This window comes from Bos javanicus, chromosome 10 (genome assembly GCF_032452875.1).
Source record: "Bos javanicus breed banteng chromosome 10, ARS-OSU_banteng_1.0, whole genome shotgun sequence".
Taxonomy (NCBI): Eukaryota; Metazoa; Chordata; class Mammalia; order Artiodactyla; family Bovidae; genus Bos; species Bos javanicus.
In genome coordinates this window covers 33,544,122-33,561,750 of record NC_083877.1, presented here as the reverse complement: position 1 = coordinate 33,561,750, position 17,629 = coordinate 33,544,122, and the positions used below count along the sequence as shown (strand labels likewise).

The window sequence follows — 17,629 nt, the reverse complement described above, 5'->3', positions numbered from 1 at the left end:
AACCTACTCCAGTGTTCTTGCTTGGAGAATCCCAGGGACAGAGGAGCCTGGTGGGCTGCCGTCTATGGGGTCACACAGAGTCGGACACGACTGAGGCGACTTAGCAGCAGCAAGATGGATGTCCACATTCTCCATTCCAGATAAAACCTGCAATATGCTATCTTTCATAGTTATTTAGTTAATGGAAAAAAGGGGATAACATTTTCCCCAAGTTTAATGTATGCTTTTAGTGAACTATGAGTAATTCAGTAAGGCAATATCGCAGAAATGTTGCCTTTGGGAAACAAGCAGATAGATTCAAAGAAGTAAGGGTCAGATTATACAAGTTTATTGTGGTGAAATTAAGGAGATGAAATTGTCTCTAGGAAACTGAGGGGAACTACTAAAGGAATTATCAGACACAAGCTTTAGAAAGTTCAGTATTGTAAGCAGTATAAAAGTTAGAAAGAGGTAAAACTGTGCTTTGAAAAAATATTAGAAGCCTTTTCTGAACTGAGGTTTCTGTCTTCATTCATTTACATATCCCCAGTGCCTAGAACAGTGATATCTAGCAAATAGATGCTCAATATATAGCTATTACATGAAAGACTCATCTTTAAATACTGAACTTTCCCTTTTAGTAACGTGGATTCAGTGATATTCCTTTAGTGTAAGGTAAGATTAAAACTCAGCAACATATTGTCCACTGAAATGTGTATAAATGGGTGGTTTAAATGATTTACAAGGAAAATTCACATTGGATTAAAAAAGAAATAAAAGATACTAAAGTCAGAAGAAATCTAGTGAAATGGGACACACGGATAATACAGTAAGCATGAAACTGTACAGAAAGGGGTGGGAAATAAAACAGAAATGACATGAAACCACAAAATTCTGGTAACAAGCAGATCCAGAAGAGTAACCTGATAAAATGAAGACCAGAAGAAAAGTAAAGTAGCCAAGAAATGATGTTGAGGGTCCAATGTGGAAAAGCTGGCATTGAGAGGGAATTTCTAAGATCAGTAGATGAAAATAAAAGCTAAAGGATGGTGTTCTGAATGGTACAGAGAGTATCATTAAAAAATTTAAGTGTGTGGGTTATATAGAACTTTCTGTGAGGAGAATAAGGAACAAAATGCTGACACTACCTCTACGCCCAGCCCACTCATTTCCCTAACTCTCTAGTATTATGGTGAACAGGAGAACCAGTCTCTTTTGAGAGAGAGCTGCTGAGTTCCTAAGGGGAGAGCTAATTAATGGAATTGATTTTTAGAGGGAGAAGAGTACTGTGAAGGACTGAAGTTTCACAATGGAAAAATTCACAGTTGGCACAGTGGAAAAAGCTAAGTAGTAAACTGTTATTCTGTACTTTTATAAAGTTCAATCCAAGGTACAAAGATGTTTCCCTGTTCTTTTGGGGCTTTCCATGGTGGTAAGGAAAATGAGTCTCATTTTTAATAAAGCTACTGCTATGTTATAATCACTTTACTCTTTTTCTAAAAAACAAATACTCTAATTTTGCTTTAAGCTCTAGTAACTGTAAGAAATTCCATTTTTAAAAAGTTCGAAAGTTTTGGACTTCCCTGGTAGTCCAGTGGTTAAGAATCTGCCTGCCAATGCAGGGGATACTGGTTTGATCCCTGGTTGAGAAAGATTCCATATGCTGCGGGGCAACTAGGCCCATGCACCACAACTATTGAGCCTGAGTTCTACAGCCTGTGAGCCGCAAACCCTTGAGCCCACACTCTGCAACAAGAGAGGCCATCGCAATGATAAGCCTGCATATGATAATTAAAGAGTAGCCCCTGCTCCTTGCAACTGGAGAAAGCCCATGCACAGTAACAAAGACCCAGTGCAACAAGAACAAAATATTTTTAAATGTACCATTTTAAATAATATAACTGTTATCTCACGTGTGTGTGTTATGTGTTAAATCACTTCAGTTGTATCCAACTCTTTGCGACCCTATGGACTGCAGTCTACCCACGGGACTTCTCTGTCCATGGGATTCTCCAGTCAAGAATACTGGAGTGAGTTGCCATTCCCTTCACCAGGGGATCTTCCCGACCCTGGCGTCTCTTACATCTCCTGCATTAGCAGGCAGGTTCTTTACCACTAGTGCCACATTTCATAGGCATTTTAATTTTTATAAACCACTTTTTATCCACAACCTAATTATTAATCAAAAAAATTACTTAATCTCCTTGGCAACTTTCTAAACTTGATGTTTCCTATTTTTTCTTTCTTCAAGAAAGAAAAATTTCTTATAAATTCTAAGTTTATAATGATAGCTATCTTCTAATTTACTTTAACATTGCACCGTGAATTCTTCCATTTTCCACAGAACATATTAAGTAACCCAGGGGTTGTAGAGTCTGATTGTATCTTTCTACATAGCCTACTTCACTTTTGTCATCTCTTGGCACAGTATGTTTTAAAAAGCACAATAACATTAATTAGTGAATATATAGTATTTTATTGTCCTACTACAAAAGCTTAAGAATTGCTAATTTAGATCCCCAAAGTTATTTAAAACTTTGTTTAGAAGGCAATGTTTTAGCAAAATTTTGATATTACTGAAAGTTTATTCAGGTACTTATAAAGACTTTAAAATGTGCTATAATTTAATGTTTTAGATTTTCTAATCATATAAAATTCAACTAAAAACAGTCAAACAATTTAACCTATATATATTGTAAGTTGATAAAATGTCAGCCTATAAAATAAAAATGTCACACTAATAGAGAAGAGCAACTATATAAAAATGAATACAAAAGAGAGTTTCTATCATGGGGAATCTAAAGCTCTATAGTAAAGATTATCTGTACAAATTAACAGTTAAGTTTTAGTTGGCATTTAAGGGAGAAATTAAAGCTATAAAGATTTAGAAGCAAACACAGGATACAACTCATACATATCAAGAAAAGGGTTCTGAGAATCTATGCTTGTCAGAGACCACTCTATATATCTATCTCCAAGTGTCTGGGAGAAAGATAGTACTTTCATTATCTTGGGCTACACCACCAAAGCCTAGTGTTTTTAAAAATTTCTCTGAATTATCAACAAAGTATGAAAGCCAATTACATAAAGCAGTGCTTTCCAACTTCTTCATCAGGCGTACTCAGAAGAACAACAATTATAAGGCAATCAGGAAAGAGGAGGAACCTCGTGGTTAAAAGGTAACCAGCCTGGGCAGCTCCTGCCACTTATATCTATTCATGGCATACAGCTTGGGAAGCTCTAATGTAGATCATCAAAAGGTCAACTTGGAAATAAACTCACAAAAACAAGCAAGTTATAGGCAAGCATCATAGGAAATAATTTCAGTTCACTCTGAATAAATGAATGAATGAGTACCAAGCCAATTATACAAAATGTCACCTTTCTGAAAAAGTCCTCATCAGCTTTCTCGATTTGTGCTCCTTTTCTTATTAAAACAAAATAAACAAACAAAAAAGAGTGAAATATAAGCCTCTGGGAAGCATAATAGGACATTTTTAAAACAAGTACTGTAAACCTAAGACTGGAAAAACTTTCTACCAAATACTTCTTTCACTCTTCAGAAAAGTTATCTTTCATCTTCACCACTATTACCAGTATTTTGACTATTATAAGCCCTCTTTAAAATATCTAGTATTTATTAGCTATGCCAGTGGCTATAGGCACCTCATTAATAATTACCTATTCTTTCTTAAAGGGCCTAAGTTTTTTCCTGAGGTATGAGGGGCAGGTATCTTACTGTATTTCTAGAATTCATCCAAGGTAGAAGATTCTAAGATGTCACCAACAGACAAAATGAACAGAGAACAGAGTTTTTTTAGCAGTATTTTTTAAATGATTATTACACAGGAACAGTATTAAAATGCAGTTTATCATCAAGAAGGATTTTAAAGAAAACTATCATTAACTTGGGAAGACTTTGCAAACTTATGGATTCAACCATCACAGTGAACATCTTTTTTATATTACTAGAACCCAGAAAAATGGATTAAATTAAAACCAATCGGTAAAAATATCTATAGAAATGGACATTAATGACCTCAAAATGCAGTGAAAATGAATACATATTTTAATTCTATAACTGCTTCAGAAGTATCTTAGAAGTGTATTATGCAGCAGAGGGGGCCAATTAATGTTTAAATCAGTGTCACTTCCCATTTGTCTTGAGACTTCACAAAACTGCTATCTTCAATTTATAGCCATGTATTATTGCTCTGCCTTTGATCATACAATTTGAGCATACAATTCAAATGCTTTATTACAGCTATTCCCTACAGAAATAAGGCAATCCTACACAGAGATACATTTATCCTTCCTATTTCACAAACAGTAAGCTTTCTCAAGGAGAAACGGCTAACTGAAACAACAGTTATGATTCCTAGGTCAGTGTTTCCATCAAAAGGACCTATTTTCTTGTTAGTTTATTATTTTACACCTTAGGATTATGTTAAAGGCACTTTTTTATGTCTCATCACAGAAAGTAAGTTTGGATTATGTCCAAATCCCAGGCTTATTCTCACTAAGCTTTATGTCAAAAATCACACTCTGAGCAACCACCTGAAACATCAATCTGAGCTTATTCTCTGACTAGCCTTCACTCCTAGTGATGCAAATTTGGTTCCTTATTTAATTATCTTCAAGTAAACTGTCCACATTCATTAATATGGCCAATACAGTAGTCCCTTGGTATCCATAGGGGACTGGTTCCAGTATCTGCCTTGTCTGTTTGGCCCCTGCTGACACCAAAATCTGCAGATGCTGAAGTTCTTTCACATAATGGCATTGAATTTGCATATAACCATATGCATCCCCTCTCCCATATATTTTAAATGATTCTCCAAATTATTGATAATACCAAATATAAAGTAAATGCTATGTAAATAGTTGGCAGCACAAGGCAAATTTAGGTTTCACTTTTTGGAATCTTTTTCCAAATATTTTCCATCTGTGGTTGTTTGAATCCACAGATGTGAAACCTATGGATATGTAGGGCTGACTGGGTTCTGTTTCATTTTGATTTTTTTCTCTCTATTTCATATCTAGGTCATCATTCCATGTTCTTATGCTTTCTCGGCAAGATGTTTTTCTCCAATTCTTTCTCCACCTTTGATATCTTTCTTCTCTTTTTCCATCTCTACTATTAAGAAATGCCTTTGTGTACTGTGTACTAAGTCACTTTAGTCGTGTCTGACTTCACTACCCTATGAACTGGTGCCCATCAGGTTCCTCTCTCCATGGGGTTCTCCAGACAAGAATACTGGAGTGGGTTGCCATGCCCTCGTCCAGAGGATCTTTCTGACCCAGGAATCGAACCCACATCTCTTACATCTCCTGCACTGGCAGGTGGGTTCTTTAACCACTTAGACTGTGACTGTTTTACTCAGTTTCTAAAACCTACAACTTCTCCAACACTTCCCAGTCATCAATAGCTTGGACAAAAAGCATTACATGTAAGTACAGGTCACCATGGGCTCTTTCTTAGAAGTCTACAGGCTATATTTTAAATAAGCATCAGTATATGCTGGGCAGTGTGTTATCCAAGGTCAGAACCACATTTAAACATTTACACTTTTAGAGATGACATGTTAACTTTATTATACATACTTCTGACTTCAACTGGGGTTTCTTATAAGCCTAAAACCACATTCTGATTAACTGAGATACATCGTCAGAAGGGAATCCTAAATTTGTAAAAAATTAAGAGTTAAAAGTCTTTCAAGATGATTTAGGGAAGTCATTAAATCAGATTTAACTGAGACAGAAACTGGAGCACAGACAAGTTAGCTAACCTTTTAAATTACTGAAATAATTCAGGAGTAAAAAATATGCAGAAACCAAGAATCAAAATTAAAAGTAGGTTTATTCAAAATATTTATATATGAATATTATTCAAAACTTAAAACACATTTTCAATAGAAATATTATAGATGCTGAATGAGCTCACAAAGCAGTCTACAAATACATATTAATAGTTAAAGGGAATTCTAGCTATTTTCAAGAGCCTTGGAAATTTTGAGAACTTTATTCTCATTTTCTAAGTTCTGCTTGATGCAGAAATGACATTAACATTTCTCAGCTTCTCAGATATGATTATTTTTCAGCTCATAAATGATATAAAGGAGAAACAGTTTTCTACACTAATTAAGAGAGTAGATGCCTAAAATTACCAAAGGTTGGATTCAAAATTTAAAACATATGAATGTAAGGAAACACTTATCTGTGTAGAAGATAGTAGAGTTATAACCTAGGATGGCCACCTACTAGTCACATGATGAGCCTCGGCTGATAGAGGATGAAGGGAGCATGAATCTGAGAACACAAGAGTCTAGAGTAGGGGCCAGATATCCACAGCTACTCAACTCTATCACTGCAGTGTGAAAGCAGCCACAGACAAAACGTTAACAAATGAGCTTGGCTATGTTCCAACACATTTTTTTATGGACACTGAAATTTGAATTTCATGTTCATAAAACCATTACTGATTTTTTTCAGTCATTTAAACGTGCAAAATCCATTCTTAACTCATGGGCTGTAAAAAACACACGACAGGCCTGGATTTGGCCCGTGGACTATAGCGCCAATCTCCAATTTAAGTAACAGTGGGGAGAAGGCGAGAAAGTGCACTTGGTTTAAAACTAGGGGGACTATTCATGAATGTTCTTGCATTAAACCTAATCAGAAAAGCAGCTCCCCTTCAACATGTGTACAATAATACCAGTCCCACATGCAAAGAAAACAGGCATACTGTGCTGTCTTTAAAAGAGTTACAGAAACAATCATCAATCTAGGACAAAAACAATTGCCATAAATAACAGTATACTAATCATAATTTTACAGAAAATTCATTCTGTACAACTTAAAATTATAGCAAAAGATGCATTATTCATTACCATTTTGTCCCTGAGTCGCTCTCCACGGATAAAAAAGTCAGCACAGCCATTCTCTTCCTGGTGAGGGACTTTGAAGACAGTGACGCAGCTTAGTCCACTCCCTCCAAGTGGTAACCATCCACCACTTGAGTCATCCCGGGTCATCACCACAGCTCGCACTCGTGCATAACTATTACTAAAATAGATGCAAAGATTAGAAATTAGCTTTTCCATAAACAAAAAACCAGCCAATATGTCAGTCTTCTTTGAGAAACCAAAGACCACATCACTTAACGTGTGGTACCTAAGTGTTTACTACTTCCATGACAGTCCAGAGAAAGTAATCTAATTGAAAAAGGTCAAAACCCAGAGTAACTAACTTAGAGTTTAACTTTTATTTTGAAGATCAATCTCACAATAAAAGACTACAGATCTCTTATTCCACCACTTGAGTAGTTCAAGCAAATTTGATTGCCATGGAACAAGTAATGAAGGATCCTAAAGACAAACTTGGAGAAGGCAATGGCACCCCACTCCAGTACTCTTGCCTGGAAAATCCCATGGACGGAGGAGCCTGATAGGCTGCAGTCCATGGGGTCGCCAAGAGTCGGACACGACCGAGCAACTTCCCTTTCCCTTTTCACTTTCCTGCACTGGAGAAAGAAATGGCAACCTGGAGAATCCCAGGGACGGGGGAGCCTGGTGGGCTTCTGTCTATGGGGTCGCACAGAGTCGGACACGACTGAAGTGACTTGGCAGTAGCAAAGACAAACTACAGAGACTACCATCAAACCTGTCTATGTATGTCCGTCTCCTAGCATATAACCAGACAAAATACTGTTGTATTCTAGCACATTTAATTGTGACACCGCTATGCTTCTAACATTTCTGAAATATATTATAAACAAAATGCTGAAACAAACATGCTTAGCTCAGGTACATTTTCAATTTTTCCCTAACAACTAGAAATCTAAACCACACAAACATATATAAAGAAATGTTTTATTAACCCATCAGGCAAATTGGTCTTTTCATGCTCTCTTTTTGGCAAACTATTCTTGAGGTACACCACATTCCAGTTCCATTCAAAATTACTTCCTAATATTCCACAACTATGTTTTACATAAAATCTAAGAAATGTTTCATATAGTAATGTTCTAGATAACTGACATCTAAGCATTTTAGTTCTAAAACTTCTAATACAATAATCATTATATTCTTTCTAAAAGTCAAATATCTTGCCAATTTCTTAGAAAATTACACTGAGTTTCTTAGAAAATTACACTGAAAATTACACATGTCTTGGTTATTACAACTATCAACTGAGGTGCAACATAATAATTCTGTGCTACTTAATATCTCTGAATGTTCTTTGCCAGTTGTCTCTTCTGTTGTCAGAGTGCCTCTGAGCACTCTGGGTCTGAGACCCACTCCTTGTTTTTTTTCTATTTTATATATCGACATTTATTTGACTGAGCTGTATACTCTATATATAATCACATATATTGATATTAAGTATAAAATTTCACAAATTCTGACAAACATACACATCTACACAACCAACATCAAGATAAAGAACATTTTCATGACTCCAGAAAATTCCCTGAGGCCTCCTGCCCATCAAATAGGTAACCAAGGTAACCACTGCTACACAAGGTTTCCAATATACACATTAGTTTTGCCTGCTCTGGGCCTTCTTATGTATGGAATCAAACAGAAGCACCACTTGCACCCTCCCTATCTGACTTCCTTCACTTATTGTGTTGTCACATGAGGGCTTCATTCTCTGTCAACACTAAGTAGTCAGTCCTCTCACTGAATAAATAAATATGCATCACAATTCATGTTCCGAGGTGTTGGCTATTATGAATAAGGCTTTCATAAACATTCTTATGTTTTTTTGTAGATGTTTTCATTTCTCTTGAATAATTACCTAGGAATGGAATTGATGAGTCATAGGGGAGTATATTTAACTATATAAGAAACTGTTTTCCAAGGTGACTGGACCGTTATATTCCTATCAACAACGTATGATAGTTTCAGTTACTCCACATCTGTGCCAACATTTGGTGTTTTCAACTTTTTAAACCATACTCACTGTAGTAAGTATATGAATGCGTGACGTCGTGCTTTTTTTTCATATGCTGGCTGGCCATTTGTATGCCTTCTTTTTAAGTCGCTTATTTTGTATTATGTTGCCTTTTATTACTGATTTTTAGAAGTTCTTCATATTTCATAACACAAGTGGTTTTCTGTCAGAGAGTTGTATTCTTTGAAAGTTGCACCGTGTTGGTCGAGTAAGAAGTCTAAAGTCAAACTTCATTATAAAGTTGGATCCTAGCTCAGCATCTTACCTATATGTCCTTGAGAGAGTTACAATACCCACCTTTAATAAACTAAAACAAAGCCTAACACCTAATAAACACTTATGTATTATTGTGCTTAGTCATTCAGTCGTGTGCGACTCTATGTATCGTTTTAAGTTTATTATTAGTACTACAACAAAGATTTTAAAATTGAAGTATTTGTCATACTGGTAATTCAAAGCCAGGTAGGAGCTGGGGGGGGAAATTGCAAATTCAAACATAACTCTCTATTAATTACTAGGGTCAAAATAATTCTTTGCAAAGAAGTTCTAAAAGTCTTTAAATTTACATATGACCATTCTAAGCTTTTTATGATTCAGTTACTTACAGGCTCTGATTCCTACCTATCTGGGCTCAACTGTTAAAAATCTTCCATTCAGAGAATTGGCCAGAGGAGGTATGGGTACATAAAGACCAGACTGAATTAGGTATCTAATTCTAATCCTCCTCATGGGCTAAGCTGGAACAAGTATCATCCCAAGAAGCTTGGCGGGATAGAAGTAATAGTAAATGAAGGTTATTTGGTTAACCAAGAATTTAATCAAAGGATATCCAGAAACAGCACATTATCTTAGACGTATCTGCTTCAAATTATATATCTGTGAATTGAACTCATGCATTTAAAGCTCAGCACATCTGAGGTTCAGTGAAGTTACAAAGTCACAAGGTGGAACTTTGATCAAAACCAAAATTCAAGGTCCCAATAATCATTTAAGTGTTTATTTCACTACAGGATCCTGACTCTTCTCACCTGATTATGTAGTAAACTGGAAACTGAGAATTTTATACTAGATTCTGCAAGACTGGAGAAATCTAAGGAGTAAAATAACCCAATTTAGAAGATCAGAGTACATTTTAACTTGAGTGCAGAAGCAGTTATCCTCCTCAGAGCACAGACTCTTATTTTATCATCTGTGATTACTACTAATTCTCATTTACAATCTGTATAATGCTTCTTAGCATATTTTATATTTTAAAAATATAAAACTGTAAGATTATTAGAAAATACATAAAAACACTGCCAGTTATTTTAGGATGGTAAAATTAAGTATTTTCCTTTCATTTCTCAGTTTCTCCAAAATTATCGTATAATTCAGTCACTCAGTCATGTCTGACTCTTTGCAACCCCACAAACCGCAGCATGCCAGGCCTCCCTGTCCATCACCAACTCTGGGAGTCCACCGAAACCCACGTCCATTGAGTCTGTGATGCCATCCAACCATCTCATTCTCTGTCATCCCCTTCTCCTCCTGCCCTCAATCTTTCCCAGCATCAGAATCTTTTCCAAAAAATCAGCTCTTTGCATCACATGGCCAAAGTACTGGAGTTTCACCTTCAACATCAGTCCTTCCAATGAACACCCAGGACTGATCTCCTTTAGGATGGACTGGTTGGATCTCCTTGCAATCCAAGGGACTCTCAGGAGTCTTCTCCAACACCACAGTTCAAAAGCATCAATTCTTTAGTGCTCAGCTTTCTTTATAGTCCAACTGTCACATCCATACATGACCACTGGAAAAACCATAGCCTTGACTAGATGGACCTTTGTTGGCAAAGTAACGTCTCTGCTTTTTAATATGCTGTCTAGGTTGGTCATCTTTCCTTCCAAGGAGTAAGTTTCTTTTAATTTCATGGCTGCAGTCACCATCTGCAGTGATTTTGGAGCGCCAAAAACTTAAGTCAGCCACTGTTTCCCCATCTATTTCCCATGAAGTGATGGGACCGGATGCCATGATCTGTTTTCTGAATGTTGAGCTTTAAGGCAACTTTTTCACTCTCCAGGCTCTTTAGCTCCTCTTCATTTTCTGCCATAAGGGTGTTGTCATCTGCATATCTGAGGTTACTGACAGTTCTCCCAGCAATCTTGATTCCAGCTTGTGCATCTTCCAGCCCTATGTTTCTCATGATGTACTCTGCATAGAAGTTAAATAAGCAGGGTGACAATATACAGCCTTGACGTACTCCTTTTCCTATTTGGAACCAGTCTGTTGTTCCAAGTCCAGTTCTAACTGTTGCTTCCTGACCTGCATACAGATTTCTCAAGAGGCAGGTCAGGTGGTCTGGTATTCCCATCTCTTTCAGAATTTTCCACAGTTTATTGTGATCCACACAGTCAAAGGCTTCGGCATAGTCAATAAAGCAGAAATAGATGTTTTTCTGGTATTCTCTTGCTTTTTCGATGATCCAGCGAATGTTGGCAACTTGATCTCTGGTTCCTCTGCCTTTTCTAAAACCAGCTTGAACATCTGGAAGTTCACGGTTCACATATTGCTGAAGCCTGGCTTGGAGAATTTTGAGCATTATTGTACTAGCGTGTGAGGTGAGTGCAAATGTGCAGTAGTTTGACCATTCTTTGGCATTGCCTTTCTTTGGGGTTGGAATGAAAACTGACCTTTTCCAGTCCTGTGGCCACTGCTGAGTTTTCCAAATTTGCTGGCATACGGAGTGCAGCACTTTCACAGCATCATCTTTCTTTTTGAAAGATGATTTGAAATAGCTCAACTGGAATTCTATCACCCCTACTAGCTTTGTTCATAGTGATGCTTTCTAAGGCCCACTTGACTTCACATTCCAGGATATCTGGCTCTTGGTCAGTGATCACACCATCGTGGATATCTGGGTCATGCAGATCTTTTTTGTACAGTTCTTCTGTGTATTCTTGCCACTTCTTAATATCTTCTGCTTCTGTCAGGTCCATACCATTTCTGTCCTTTACTGAGTCCATCTTTGCATGAAATGTCCCCTTGGTATCTCTAATTTTCTTGAAGAGATCTCTAGTCTTTCCCATTCTATTGTTGTCCTCTATTTCTTTGCACTGATCGCTGAGGAAGGCTTTCTTATCTCTCCTTGCTATTCTCTGGAACTCTGCATTCAAATGGGTAAAACTTTCTTCTCCTTTTCTCTTCTTTTCACAGCTATTTCCAAGACCTCCTCAGACAGCCATTTTGCTTTTTTGCATTTTTTTTTCTTGGGGATGGTCTTGATCCCTGTTTCCTGTACAACGTCACGAACCTCTTTCCATAGTTCATCAGACACTCTATCAGATCTAGTCCCTTAAGTATTATAATACTGATAAAAGTAATTTAAATAAATTAAAAAATCACATTTTAACTATATCTTGGCTTTACTCAAAATACTGTAAAAATTTTAGAATGTTACTTATAAGTGTAAGAATATGTTTTAAACAAAAGAATCCCTGACATAATTCCCCTCACTATTCCCAATTTGTTTTTGTTTTATCAGAGTGCCACCTAAAAGAGATGTGTTGCCCTTTCTAGGAAAGTTAGATAAAATAAAGATTTCATTACTGAAAAAATAAGGTTGCCTGATTCATAGTTCACCTTAATACAACAAAGAGGTTTTAAAGCTGGCTAATAACTTACATAAACTTTTTTTTGAATCTCATGTTTTCAAGCAAACCAAATAAATGTTTCCCTTATTAATCCAAGTTGATCATTCAAACTTTAAAGTACTCCGGAAGCTTATGTAAATAAATTTGTACATTTGTATATTTGTATAAGTTTGTATATTTCATATACAAACATCAGCTTATAATTTAACAATTCAGCTTTCAAGTTTAAGACCTACGACTAGAATACTTAACACAAAAATTTTCAAGCTGTTTAGTAAATGTTGGGGCGGGGGAGAGCTGACAGACCCTTCCGAGTGCCACAGTTAAATCTTTTCACCTGTGCTTTTAATCAAATGTCATCTTGTTCTTCCACATAAAATCACTAACTCTTTTGTTTCAAATACGCAACCACTCCCAAAGACATTAGTGGCAGCTCTTACAAACTTTATCATACTCTGCCTTGTAGCATATAAAAATCTGTTTGTAGTCCACTCCTTAGATAAATGGGACTTAAGAGCAAGGAACGAAATCAGTCTCCTATTTAAAATAACAATAAATGTTTTTCTTTTTTCTGGTCATGTAAACAATAGATGCCCACTCTAGTAAATGTGGAAAACAAAGAAAAATAGTATTTTCCATCATGGAATTAAAATTCTAGCATTTGTTGGATTTTTACTCTCTCTGGTATCATATTTGCAATCTGTTAGTCTCTGAGACAACAGCTGCTACTTGACAATCTACTCTTATTGTCAAAATCTCAGAATTTCATTCTGGATCTTCTTTAAAACAGTTGAAAAGCATTTGTTCCCACTGATTTATCTAAAAAGTTGAAGAGGATGTGGAGAAAAGGAACCCTTGTATACTGCTGGTAGGGATGTAAACTGGTGCAGCCACTATAGAAACTAGTATGGAGGTTCCTCAAAAAACTAAAAAAAAACTACCTTATAACCCATTCCTGGGTATATACCTGGAAAAAATGAATACACTAATTTGAAAAAAATACATGTACCCCAATGATCACAGCAACAGTATTTACAATAGCCAAGACACAGAAGCAACCCAAGTGTGCCCATCAACAATAGGACTAGATTAAAAAGAGATAGTGGGTGTATATAACATATGTTAACATATTATATACAAACACTAATCAGGTGGCATAGTGGTAAAGAATCAGCCTGCCAGTGCAGGAGACACAAAAGTGACAGATTTGATCCCGAGGTCAGAAAGACCCCCTGGAGTAGGAAATGCAACTCACTCCAGTATTCTTGCCTAGATAATTTCATAGACAGAGAAGCCTGATGGCAGTCCACGGGAATAGGACACGATTGAGCAACTGAGTGTTCATGCACACACACACACACACACACACACACACACACACACATATTATATATAAAAAAGAATATAACTCAGTCATAAAATAGTAAAATAATGCCATGTGCTGCAGACTCACAGATACAGAAAACAAACTTGTGGTTATCAAACGGGAGAGGGAAGGACAAATTAGGGTATAGGATTAACAGATACAAACTACTATATGTAAAACAGATAAGCAACAAGGATATACTGAATAGTGCAGGGACTTATACATATTATCATGTAATAATCTATAGGAAATACAATCTACAAAAACTCTGAAACACTACACTGTATATCTGAAACTAACATAATATTGTAACTCAACCACATGTCAATTAGGAACTTCCCTAGTGGTCCAGTAATTAAGATGCCACACTTGTACCAAAGGGCACATTGGTTTGATCCCTGGTTGGGGAACTAAGATCCCACATGCCGCGTGGCTTAGCAAAAAATACAAAAATAAACAAACAAAAAACCCCAAAAAAAACAAAGCAAACAAAATACGTCAATTTTTAAAAGCTTGCTGTTTCAAAAACAAATAAATACAAAGTCAAATATGACAACAACCATTTAATATTATTTTCCAAAATGGCTAAAATCTAAAGCTCTATTTGTCCCTTTGGTACTGAACTACATAATAACCACTTTTCAAGTCAAGTTTTCATTCTAATGAAATGAAGATGCTCTTGTAATAAACTGCTTGGTTTCCCTTATTTTATGCAAAATCTAAACTGTATCTCAACCATTAATTTCTGATCTTATCTGAATAGCTACATTAAATATATCCTTCACTCACAGTAGGGGAACTGCACAATTAATGCAGAAGTCTAAGTGAGAGGTAATGTTGAACTGAACTACAATGATAACAGACAAAAGAGGGATGGACTGATGGGGGGCAGGGCTCTATTTTGGAAGAAAAGCCAAGAAGATCTGTTGATGTATTCTGAACTATCTCTAATTAGATAATTATCTATAATTCTTAACAGTCATCAGCTTCATTATCTAGAATTTATTATTTCAATAGAGCAAAAGATGATCAAACACAAAGATAAACTTTGCTTCAGTTGTATTGATCCATGTAGTTTCTTTTGAAATAGCAGTACCATATTATATATGATCCAGAATAATTCTTAAGTTATACTTTACTACATTTTGTGAATAAATACATATTATGACTGAATTTTCAAATGCAACTTGGCAATTTTTTAAAACAAATAAAGAGTACAGTTATAGAAGAATTTTTAAATCTAAAACAGCCTCCCTGGTGGCTCCCACCTGCCAAGAACCCACCTGCCAATGCAAGAGACACAGGTTCTATCCATGGTTCAGGAAGATCTCCTGGAGAATGAAATGGCAACCCATTCCAGTATTCTTGCCTGGAAAATCCCATGGACAGAAGACCCTGGCGGGCAACTGTCCATGGGGTGGCAAAAGAGTCAAACACAACTTGGTGACTAAACAACAATAGTCTAATACACAAGATAATCTTTTTCAGTTTCTTTTCTCCCTCGGAGAATCCTCTAGCTTTCTGATTACCAAGCTGATTATATGATATATTCACTCAACTATCCCCTCTTCATTTCTTCTATATTATCCCAATTGTCAACTAGGTTGTCCTTTTCTGTTGATTTGCATAAACGCTTCATATTACATATACTAATCATTTGCCAGTTATGTGAATTACATATATCTTCTTCCAAACTATGGCTTCTTTTATTTTTTAATGTCCATTGAAGAATGAAATTTTTATCTTACCATGGTCAAACATTTCTTTCCTTTATGATTTGTGCTGGCAACTTTTTGCAAGATCTCATACATACCTATTTTAAAGCTTTTTACATCCAATTAAGAGATAAAACTTTGTTTTCTTTTTAAAGTCATTTTAGCAAACAGAATATTCTATTTTCTGTGACAGTAAGAAAGTCCCTAAAATCACCCATGTCTGGCAGAGCAAGTATTCCTGTTATTTACTAAATTAGAGCACACATTCTTTTCCACTATCCAGAAGTTAAATCCAAATTGGTTTTTGTTTCTCAGCTATATATGACCTTGTTTCCACTAGGAACAGCTACCAGGTTTTCATAGCTGCTGTACAGGGTTGGTGAACTGCAATCTATTTTCATTAGTTTCTCTTTGTATATAGGGGCCATCCTGGTTTAGTGTGGATTTGTTCCAGATAATTTCTCCATCCCAACTTTCCATAAGCTTAACCCAACTTCCTACCTTTTCATGCTTTAAAACTTCTAAGTGCACATTTTTTTAAAACTTGACTGATGTATTTAACATTACTTTAAACAGTTTTCAATTATACCTTCACCAAAAAAACTGACCACTTATTACAACAATGTTGCCAATACACATCATTTACGCCCTGATCTAAGAAGCTTCCTACCAAAGGAGGAAGGAGAGTGTTCAATAAAGATTTACACAGCTTCAAAATGCAGGAAAAAAACGTAGCAAAGACAGACTATGGGCAGAGAAAATACCTAGGAAGTTATTATAATGAACTTTATATAATAAAGTATCTTAATAAACATAGTTATATGGACATATCAGTTTATATCACACTGTCACAACGCACACCCACCTGTAAGGGAAGCTAAGAAAGGTAGTATTCCAGTCCACTACGGATCCATCTAACATATTCCAGTCCACTATGGACCTATCATCCTAAAAGATGATACTGTGAAAGTGCTGCACGCAATATGCCAGCAAATTTGGAAAACAGCAGTGGCTAGAGGACTAGAAAAGGTCACTTTTCATTCCAATCCCAAAGAAAGGGAAAGCCAAAGAATGTTCAAACTACCGCACAACTGCACTCATCTCACATGCTAGCATATTTTAAGTAAACATTATCATCCAAATATTAAATATTATTACATAGACTGGGTACAAGAGAAAAAGGAAGCATTTAATAGAAGTATTTTATCATACAGCACTTCACAGTGTAGTCAGTAACTTGTTTTCTTAGCTAAATATAAAGGCAGATGATATTCAGAAGATAACCACATTAGTACTCACTCATCTATTCACTTATCCAGCGAGCATTTATTTATATGTTTCACACATAAACACAATTTAAAGTTATGCTTCTTTGCTTATAGAAACTCCTAAGTTAGCGGACAAAGATATGTTACCAAAGATGGGAGTACATGGTAAGAAATGACTAATTTTCATATCCAATGTGGATTTTGAAATAGCAGTATCATAGGTAGAAAAAGGCAAAGTGCACACCATGGAGGGCATGAGGAGCATGACACGAGTAATGTCATATTTAAGGACCAATATTAAGTTCAAAAGAGGATGGCATGCATAAGCAAAAGAAAGGTAAGAAATAAAATAAATGCCATCCCAAAGAAAGATGATGCCAAAGAATGCTCAAACTACTGCACATTTGCACTCATCTCACACGCTAGTAAAGTAATGCTCAAAATTATCCAAGCCAGGCTTCAGCAATAAGTGAACTGTGAACTTCCAGATGTTCAAGCTGGTTTTAGAAAAGGCAGAGGAACCAGAGATCAAATTGCCAACATCCGCTGGATCATGGAAAAAGCAAGAGAGTTCCAGAAAAACATCTATTTCTGCTTTATTGACTATGCCAAAGCCTTTGACTGTGTGGATCACAATAAACTGTGGAAAGTTCTGAAAGAGATCGGAATACCAGACCATCTTCTGACCTGCCTGAGAAATCTGTATGCAGGTCA

At 36.1% G+C, this 17,629-nt stretch overlaps 1 protein-coding gene across 1 annotated transcript in view; it reads right to left on the bottom strand.

Moving 5' to 3' along the window:
* Positions 1-17,629, bottom strand: part of SPRED1 (sprouty related EVH1 domain containing 1) — a 122,991-nt gene that overhangs the window by 55,260 nt on the left and 50,102 nt on the right. Inside the window, exon 2 of the mRNA XM_061430716.1 lies at positions 6,870-7,044. Coding sequence (XP_061286700.1) covers positions 6,870-7,044 — 175 coding nt within the window. The remainder of the gene's footprint in view (positions 1-6,869; positions 7,045-17,629) is intronic.